The sequence below is a fragment of the Mobula birostris genome, unplaced genomic scaffold (genome assembly GCF_030028105.1).
Source record: "Mobula birostris isolate sMobBir1 unplaced genomic scaffold, sMobBir1.hap1 scaffold_619, whole genome shotgun sequence".
In the NCBI taxonomy this organism is placed as follows: domain Eukaryota; kingdom Metazoa; phylum Chordata; class Chondrichthyes; order Myliobatiformes; family Myliobatidae; genus Mobula; species Mobula birostris.
The window spans coordinates 1-10,000 of NW_027278339.1; the positions used below are offsets into that span (position 1 = coordinate 1).

General features: G+C 54.5%; 1 protein-coding gene across 3 annotated transcripts in view; it reads left to right on the forward strand.

The window, feature by feature from the left end:
* The first annotated feature begins 24 nt into the window (after nt 1-24).
* LOC140193621 (solute carrier family 12 member 6-like) overlaps nt 25-10,000 on the forward strand; it is a 27,902-nt gene continuing 17,926 nt past the window's right edge. The window contains exons 1-7 of one of the 3 annotated variants that reach the window (XM_072250781.1): nt 25-909; nt 3,894-4,068; nt 4,626-4,744; nt 5,073-5,171; nt 6,288-6,407; nt 6,713-6,817; nt 7,265-7,433. In XM_072250781.1, coding sequence (XP_072106882.1) covers nt 857-909; nt 3,894-4,068; nt 4,626-4,744; nt 5,073-5,171; nt 6,288-6,407; nt 6,713-6,817; nt 7,265-7,433 — 840 coding nt within the window. In that variant the 5' untranslated portion in view covers nt 25-856. Of the gene's footprint in view, nt 910-1,956; nt 4,069-4,625; nt 4,745-5,072; nt 5,172-6,287; nt 6,408-6,712; nt 6,818-7,264; nt 7,434-10,000 lie in introns of those variants that run through there. The other 2 variants (XM_072250783.1, XM_072250780.1) reach the window with 2 other exon arrangements.

Sequence of the window (10,000 nt, forward strand, 5' to 3'; positions counted from 1 at the left end):
AGTGTGGAGTGGCACCCTCCCTCTCTCCTTGCCGTTGCACTGCTACTGGGAGCCTCTACCTAAGATAACAAATCCTCACCGTCTATCTGGTCATGGTTCAGAAACCTGGAGTCAGCATTGAATTCCCTGTCTACCTGTCTGTAATATAATTGGTCAGTCCTGCCCATCATCTGTCTGTGATTTGGCTGTTTTCCTACTGTCCTTTGATATATTTTAACAGTTCTGGGCGTGTCCACGGCCCTACTCGGAGCACGTGATATTTAGATTAGATTAGATTAAACTTTATTGTCATTGTGCCAAGTACAGATACAAAGCCAATGAAATGCAGTTAGCATCTGACCAGAAAATCAAAGAATAGTGTTATTTACAAAATAACTGTGAATAGAAAGTAAATGCTACAGCACACAAATAGAAAAGTACTGAGACAGTACAATACGGATGCAATACTGCTTAGCGCTGTGATGTGAGGCTCAGCAGGGTCACAGCCTCAGGGAAGAAGCTCTTCCTGTGTCTGCTGGTGCGGGAGCGGAGGCTCCTGTAGCGCCTACCAGATGGGAGGAGAGTAAAAGTCCATGGTTAGGGTGAGATGCATCCCTGATAATGCTTTTCTACCTGGCTGCAACTGGAGATTTTCCGATCACCGTGACCCGAGGTGACTGACATTGGTGAACTCAGCAATGGCAAGGCCAGTGAACGTCAAGGGTAGATGATTAGACATTCCTCGGCCCGGAGATCGGAAGGCTGAAGAACATGTCAGGTATACAGCGGCGACATGGTGGTGTAGCAGTTCGTGCGACAGCTCCAGGCGTTACGGAGTTCAGAGTTCAACGCCGTCAGCGTCCTCCCAGTGGAACACATGGGTTTTCCCCGGGTGCTCTGGTTTCTTCCCACGGTCCAAAACCGTACCGGGTAGGTTAACTGGCTGTTGTAAATTGTCTCGTGATTAGGTTAGGGATAATAGGGTCTGTCGGGTGGTGTGGCTCAAAGGGCTGGAAGGACCATATCGCTAAATAAATATAGATAAAAAGATAGATAGATAAACATATGGATTTTGTGAGTTTTCCTGTTCACCCGCAAACTGGTGATTATTTGGACCTATGTCCCCATCATGAGGGCTGGAAATGGGTAAGGCTGGTCAACAGGGCTCTGGTGAAGCTGTATAGGCCAATCTCCTGTACGATGGTTTACGGTAACATTGATGAAATTCAGCCACGCCACCTACGTTGGACGACGGAAATGGAAGGTCAGCATATCCTGTGCTCCACTAGGAGCTCACCGCCCAAGGTGAAAAGCAGCAACAGATTTAAAAGGGCCGCTGTGGAACAGATGCATGGGCAGGTTCAGCTGGGCTGAGTTGACTCCCTACTGTAAATAGACAATAGACAATAGGTGCAGGAGTAGGCCATTCAGCCCTTCGAGCCAGCACCGCCATTCACTGTGATCATGGCTGATCATCCACAATCAGTATCCAGTTCCTGCCTTATCCCCATAGCCCTTCACTCTGCTATCTTTAAGAGCTCTATCTAACTCTTTCTTGAAAGAATCCAGAGAATTGGCCTCCACTGCCTTCTGAGGCAGAGCATTCCACAGATCCACTACCCTCTGTGTGAAAAAGTTTTTCCCCAATTCCGTTCTAAATGGCCTGCCCCTTATTCTTAAACTGTGGCCTCTGGTTCTGGACTCCCCCAACATCGGGAACATGTTTCCTGCCGCTAGCATGTCCAATCCCTTAATAATCTTATATGTTTCAATCAGATCCCCTCTCACCCTTCTAAATTCCAGTGTATACAAGCCCAGTCGCTCCAATCTTTCAACATATGACAGTCCCCGCCATCCCAGGAATTAACCCCGTGAATCTACGCTGCACTTCCTCAATAGCTAGAATGTCCTCCCTCAAATTTGGAGACCAAAACTGTACACGATACTCCAGGTGTGGTCTCACCAGGGCCCTGTACAGCTGCAGAAGGACCTCTTTGCTCCTATACTCAACTCCCCTTGTTATGAAGGCTGGCATGCCATTAGCTTTCTTCACTGCCTGCTGTACCTGCATGCTTACTTTCAGTGACTGATGAACAAGGACACCAAGATCTCGTTGTACTTCCCCTTTCCCTAACTTGACACCATTCAAATAGTAATCTGCTTTCCTGTTCTTGCCACCAAAGTGGATAACCTCAAATTTATCCTCATTAAACTGCATCTGCCCACTCACCCAACCTGTCCAAATCACCCTGCATTCTCATAACATCCTCCTCACATTTCACACTGCCACCCAGCTTTGTGTCATCAGCAGATTTGCTAATGTTACTTTTAATTCCTTTCATCTAAATCACCGAGCCTTGCGGTACCCCACTAGTCACTGCCTGCCATTCTGAAAGGGACCTGTTAATCCCTACTCTGTTTCCTGTCTGCCAACCAATTTTCTATCCATGTCAGTACCCTACCCCCAATACCATGTGCTCTAATTTTGCACACTAACCTCCTATGTGGGACCTTATCAAAGGCTTTCTGAAAGTCCAGGTACACTACATCCACTGGCTTCCCTTGTCCATTTTCATAGTTACATCCTCAAAAAATTCCAGAAGATTAGTCAAGTATGATTTCCCCTTCGTAAATCCATGCTGACTTGGACCGATCCTGTTACTGCTGTCCAGATGTGCTGCTATTTCATCTTTTATAATTGATTCCGGCATCTTCCCCTCCAGTGATGTCAGGCTAACTGGTCTATAATCGCCCTTTTTCTCTCTCCCTCCTTTTTTAAAAAAGTGGGATAACATTAGCTACCCTCCAATCTGCAGGAACTGATCCTGAATCCATAGAACATTGGAAAATGCTTACCAATGCATCCACGATTTCTGGAGCCACCTCCTTAAATACCCTGGGATGCAGACCATCAGGCCCTGGGGACTTATCAGCCTTCAGATCCTTCAGTTTACCCAACACCATTTTGTGCCTGATGCAAATTTCCTTCAGTTCCTCTGTTACCCTCGGTCCTCTGGCCACTATTACATCTGGGAGATTGTTTGTGTCTTCCCTAGCGAAGACAGATCCAAATTACCTGTTCAGCTCATCTGCCATTTCCTTGTTCCCCATAATAGTTTCACCTGTTTCTGTCTTCAAGGCCCAACTTTGGTCTTAACTAATTTTTTCCTCTTCACATACCTAAAGAAGGTTTTACTATCCTCCTTTATATTTTTGGCTAGCTTACCTTCGTACCTCATCTTTTCCCCCCGTATTGAGCAGAGACTCTATCAGGCAAACTCACCTCAAAGGGCCAAGTAAGGTCACTGACACCCCGTCTCTCGGCTGCCCGCACCGGGGCGGGAAGCGCAGGGGACGGCGGTGTTCGGGGTAACAGGGTGTCTGTGGGTTGAGAGTTTCTGTGTGGAGGGGCACCCTCCCTCTCTCTTTGCCCAGACTGCGGGACAGGAGAAGACAGGCGTTGCCAGTGATTGGATCAATTACTGTGATGATAATTCTTTATCCCCTCCTGTCCCTCTGTCCTGTCTCTCTCTCTCTCTCTCTCTCTCTCTCTCTCTCTCTCTCTCTGTCACTGTCTCTTTCTACCTTTCAATCTCTCTGTCTCTGTCTCTATCTCTCTATATCTCTATCTCAGTCTCTGTCATTGTCACTGTCTCTGTCTCTATCTCTATATCTCTCTATCTCTGTCTCTATCTATCTCTCTTTCTCTGTCTCTATCTCTCTATCAATATCTCTGTCTCTCTCTTTCTCTCTGACACACTCTCTCACTCACACCCCAGGTTTGGGATAATGAAGGGCTTCTGCTGGTGATGGTGTGTGTGCTTAACAATGTGTGATGGGGAAGACTTCTCCCCCTCCCCTCAAGGTTTCCTGGAAGTGATAGTGTGTGTTGGGGTGACCCCTCTCTTCCCCAGGTTCGGAGGGGCGGTGAATGGGACGCTGGTGGTGGGAGCCCTGTCCTGGCCGACCCACTGGGTGATTGTTGTTGGTTCTTTCTTCTCCACGTGTGGGGCAGGGCTGCAGAGCCTGACTGGAGCTCCCCGACTGCTGCAGGCCATCGCCAGGGACAACATCGTCCCCTTCCTGCAGGTCAGTAACCCACCCGTCACCCTCCGCTTCTCCCCTCCCTTCCCTCACCCCTCCTTCTCACCCATCCCTCCCTCCCTCCCTCGCTTCCCTCACCCTTCCTACCCTCCTCATCCATCCCACCCCTCCCTCCCTCCCTTCCCTCACCCCTCCTCCCCTGCCTCTTACCCATCCCTCTCTCACCCCTCCCCCTCACTCCTCCCCCTCTCACCCCTCCCCTCCCCCCTCCTCTCCCCCTCACCCTTCACTCTCCCCTTCTCCCCTCCCTTCCCTCACCCCTCCTCCTCTTCTTCTCACCCATCCCTCCCCCCTTACCCTTCACTCTCCCCTTCTCCTCTCCCTTCCCTCAACCCTCCTCCCCTGCTTCTCACCCATCCCTCCCCCTCCCTCGCTTCCCTCACCCCTCCCCTCTCACCCCTCCCCGCACCCTTCACTCTCTCCTTCTCCCCTCCCTTCCTTCACCCCTCCTCCTCACCCCTCGCTCCCCTCACCCCTTTCCCTCCCTTCCCTCACCCCTCCTCCTACTCCCTCTCCCCTCCTAACGCTCTCTCTCCCCACAGATATTCGGCAGGGAGAAGGGGAACGGAGAGCCCACTTGGGCCCTGTTGCTGACAGCGGCCATTGCTGAGCTGGGAATCCTCATCGCCTCACTGGACATGGTGGCCCCCATCCTCTCCATGTGAGTGACCCCCCCCCAACCTCTCGTCTGTCTCTGACCCTCGCCACTCCTTCAAACCCCTCACCCTGTTCCCCATCAACCATCCTCCCCGACCTCCGACCCTGTTTCTTCCTTCCCGGCCCGAACCCTCCTCTTTCCTCCGCCACCCCCCCCCCATTGCCTGTACCTTTCACCCTTGACCCTGCCCAACTCTTCCCACTTCCTCTGACCCCCTGCCCCCTTTCCTCTTTCATTGACCCCCTGCCCGTATTTCTGGGATTACTCTCCGCTGACCCCCCTCTCCCCATTCCTGGATCGCCCTGTGCTCACCATGCTATCTCTCCCACAGGTTCTTCCTGATGTGCTACCTGTTTGTGAACCTGGCCTGTGCCCTGCAGACCCTCCTCCGCACCCCCAACTGGAGGCCTCGCTTCCGATACTACCACTGGTGAGAGGGGAGGGTGGAGGGAGATCAGTGGGGGTGGGGAGGTGAGTAGACAGTGTTGCCAGAGGGGGAGGGGTTGGCGGGGTGAGGAGGGCAGAGCGGTGGGGCGACTCTGTAGTGTAGAGTTAATGTAACACAATTACAACGGGTCCAATCCCCAACGCTGTCTCTCAGGAATCTGCGCGTTCTCCCCGTGGCCACCTGGATTCTCTCCAGGTGCTTTGCTTTCATCCCACAGCTCAGACGCACAGGTTAGTCGGTTAATTGGTCGCGTGGGTGCAATCGGTTGGTACTGGCTCAGTGGGGCAGAATGGCCTGCTACCGTGCCACATCTCTATGTTTCCATCTCTCTGTCCGCCAGAGAAAGCAGGATCTCCCAGTGGCCACACATTTTAATTCCACGTCCCATTCCCATTCTGACATGTCTATCCACGGCCTCCTCTACTGTCAAGATGAAGCCACACTCAGGTTGGAGGAACAATACCTTATATTCCGTCTGGGTAGCCTCCAACCTGATGGCATGAACATCGACTTCTCTAACTTCCGCTAATGCCCCACCTCCTCCTCGTACCCCATCCGTTATTTATTTATATACACACATTCTTTTTCTCTCTCTCCTTTTTCTCCCTCTGTCCCTCTCACTACTTGCTCATCCTCTGGGCTTTCCCCCTCCCCCTTTTCCTTCTCCCCGGACCTCCTGTCCATGTCCTCATGATCCTCATCCCTTTTGCCAATCACCTGTCCAGCTCTTGGCTCCATCCCTCCCTCTCCTGTCTTCTCCTATCATTTCAGATCTCCCCCTCTCCCTCCCACTTTCAAATCTCTTACCATCTCTTCTTTCAGTCAGTCCTGACGAAGGGTCTTGGCCCGAAACGTTGACTGTACCTCTTCCTAGAGATGCTGCCTGGCCTGCTGCGTTCACCAGCAATTTTGATGTCTGTTGTTTCCATCTCTGATGTTTTTGCTGCTGGTGAGAGACGGGAAGGAGTTTGTCCCTTCGGGTCAGAACTAGCACAGGGGGACCACTATTGGGGATAGGGTTAACAGGGTGAACCCCGCCCCCAGGGTCAGAGTTGACAGGGTGACCCTCTGACCTTCCCTCTCTCTCTCTCTCTGCAGGAGCCTCTCGTTCCTGGGGATGAGCCTGTGCCTGGCCCTGATGTTCATCTCCTCCTGGTACTACGCCATAGCGGCGATGCTCATCGCCAGCATGATCTACAAGTACATTGAGTTCCAGGGGTGAGTGACGGGGCGGATGGAGGTAGGAGGGGAGGGAGGGGTGCGGGCCGTGGTTGGGGAAGGTTGGTTCAGCCATGTGGGTCGACTGCCGGGAAACTGTACCATCAGTGTGGCTCAGGGCCTCGGACTCTACGTGTGTGTTTTATTTGCATGGGTTTTTGTTTGTGAGCTACTCTGAATGCACTGTGTGCATTTTTCACTTTAGTCCCAGAGGCACGATGTTTTTTTTCCTGGTTGTATTCACATATGCTTGATTAATAATTAAACTTGATTTCTGACTGTCACTGACGATCGACTGTCCGCAGGGCGGAGAAGGAATGGGGAGACGGGATCCGCGGTCTCTCCCTCAGTGCTGCCAGGTACGCACTGCTCCGTCTGGAAGAGGGACCGCCCCACACCAAGAATTGGAGGTGAGGGGCGGGGGGAGGGGGGAGGGGGGAGAGGGTGGGAGTGGGGAGAAGAGTGACGGGGAGAGAGGGGAGGAGGGGGAGGGCAGAAATGGGGCAGAGAGGGAAGGGATGGTTTGGATGAAATTCCCACCGTACTGACCTTACTAATGTGACTTTGTCTCTCATTCTCTGCCCCTCCCCTCATCTCATCGGGCTGTCGTCTCCTTTTCCCTCCCCCTCCCCCATCTCCACGCTCTCCCTCCTCCCTCCTTTCACTCTCCTCTCTCTTCTCCCTTCCCTTTTCTACCCTCCCTTACCTTCTCCTTTCCACCTTACTCCCGCCTGTTCTCCCCACCCATCTCCCCCTCCCCCTTCCTTCCACCACCTCTGCCCCTCTGTATCCCTCACCCCCTCCCTTCCCCTCTTCCCCCTCCGCTCCCTTCCTGTTCCCCTCCCTCCCCTCCCCAGACCCCAGCTGCTGGTCCTGCTGAAGCTGGACGAGGACCTGCACGTCAAGTATCCACGCCTCCTCACCTTCGCGTCGCAGCTGAAGGCGGGCAAGGGTCTCACCATCGTGGGCTCCGTGCTGACCGGCAACTTCCTGCAGAGCTACGGGGAGGCGGCTGCCGCAGAGCAGGTGGGTGGGCCTCCCTCCTCCCTTGCCGACCTGTCCCAATGTTGCTCGGCTCGGAAAGAGACCCTTCAGCCCAAACCATCCATGTTGAGCCACACCTCTCCGATTCACGTAGCTGTACAAGTATCCCTGAAATGTTGTTAGTGGACCTGTCTCACCCACTTCCTCTGCTAGCTCGTTCCATAATCCCACATGCGGAACATCCTCTGGGTGAAAGTGATGGCCCTGAGTCCCTAATAAACCTCTGCCCCCCACCCCTCACCTTTACCCTGTGCCCGCTAGATCTTCATTCCCCAACCCTGCGAGAGAGACTCAGCGCACCCACAAGAGAAAACCTGCAGATGCTGGAAACCGGAACAATATGCACAAAATGCTGAAGGAACTCTTATCGTTGGTCATGGTGACTTTACACACCTCCGTGTTCCAGGGCAACTCCCAATATTCCAAATCCAGCCTCACCAACGCCTTGTACAACTGCAACATGACTTCCCAACTCCTGTACTCAGTGCCCTGACCACCCTGTCCACCTGCGACCCGACTTTCAGGGGGCCACGTTCTATAACGCTCTCCAGGGTCCTGCTGTTCACCGTGAAAATATAGGAGCAGAATTAGGCCATTCAGCCCATCAATTTCTGCTCCATCATGGCTGATTTACTAACCCTCTCAACCTCATTCTCCTGCCTTCTCCTGTAACCTTTGACACTCTGACAAATCAAGAACCTATCAATCTCTGTTTTAATTATACCCAAGGACTTGGCCTCCACGGCCATCTGTGGCAATGAATTCTGCAGACTCCCCACCCTCTGCCCTGCAAGTCCCGGGTGAAGACTCAGGAATACCACCGCACTCAGATGTAGAAGGATTCCTCATTGCTGTTTCCGTAACAGTTTTGTTTTGCCAGTCAGGGTTGTTAGCCCAACGCTGGAGGACTGGTGGACCACTCTTAGTCCGGCCTCTACCCTTTGGCCTGTTTAGCACGGCCAACCATACCAAGACCACAAAGCCCTGACTCCAGCCAGCATCGCTCTCCAGGTCACTGAGGCACGCAAGCCTCCAAACCCTACGAAAAGGCTGTAGTCCCCTAGGAGGAGTTGCAGCTGTACCTGGAATGTATTGAGCAGAGCCCACTACCCTCAGCAGCTTCTTGCATTCCTGTATGTTCGATTTGCTAGACCGTGGTCTAACCAGATGGGGTGTTTCCAACAGTTCATGTGTAGAGGTGTGTTCAGTGACTAGCCAAACCTCCTTAACCTTCGAAGAAAGTAAAGCCGCTGGCACACTTTCCTTATGATTGCTTCGATGTGTGGGCCTAGGACAGGTCATCCGCTATGGTAACGCTTAGCGATGTAAAGCTGCTGCCGTCCACAGCCGATCCCCTCGTGCAGACTGCTGCTTTCAATTTGGACGTGAACCACTGCACAGTGTCTTCCTGAACGTCACCCTGATGGTGTGTGTATCTCTCTCTCCCCACCCCCTCTCTCGCCTCCCCGCTCCCCCTCCCTCCCCCTCCCTCCCCCTCACTCACCCCCTCCCTCCCCCTCCCTCCCCCTCTCTCTCACCCCACCCTCCCCCTCTCTCTCCCCCTCCTTCCCCTTCTCTCTCTCCCCCTCCCTCCCCCTCCCTCCCCCTCTCTCTCTCACCCCTCTCTCTCCCCCTCTCTCTCCCTCTCCCCTCTCTCTCCCCCTCACTCCCCCCTCTCTCCCCCCCACTCACCCCCCTTCACTCCCCCCTTCTCACCCCCCTTCTCACCCCCCCACTCCCCCCCCTCTCCCACCCCCTCACTCCCCCTCCACTCCCCCCCTCTCTCCCCCCTTCTCTCCCCCCTTCTCACCCCCCCTCTCACCCCCCTCTCTCCCCCCCTCTCACCCCCTCCCACCCCCCTCACTCCCCCTCTCTCTCCCTCACTCACCCCTCTCTCACCCCCTCTCACACCTCCACCCCCCACACACCCCCCTCTCACTCCCTCTCACTCCCACTCTCACCCCCTCTCTCACCCCCCTCACTCCCCCTCTCACACCCCCTCTCTCTCCCCCTCTCTCCCCCCACACTCCCCCCTCTCTCTCCACCCACCCCCACTCTCCCCCTCTCTCTCCCCCTCTCTCTCCCTCTCTCTCACCCCTCTCTCTCCCACTCTCACCCCCTCACTCCCCCCTCTCTCCCCCTCTCTCTCCCCCACTCTCTCCCCCACACCTCCCACTCTCTCCCCCTCTCCCCCTCTCTCCCCCTCTCTCTCCCCCTCTCTCTCCCCCTCTCACCCCCACTCACTCACCCCCCTCTCTCCCCCCACTCACCCCCCTCCTCTCCCCCTCTCTCTCTCCCTCTCTCACTCCCCCTCTCTCTCCCCCTCTCTCCCCCCTCTCACACCCACACTCCACCCCCTCACTCTCCCCCTCTCTCTCCCCCCCTCTCTCTCCCCCTCTCTCTCCCCCTCTCACCCCCCTCTCTCTCCCCCTCTCTCTCCCCCCCTCTCTCCCTCTCTCTCTCCCTCTCTCACCCCCCTCACCCCCCCCTCTCTCCCCCCTCTCTCCCCCCTCTCACTCCCCCTCTCTCACTCCCCCTCTCACTCCCCC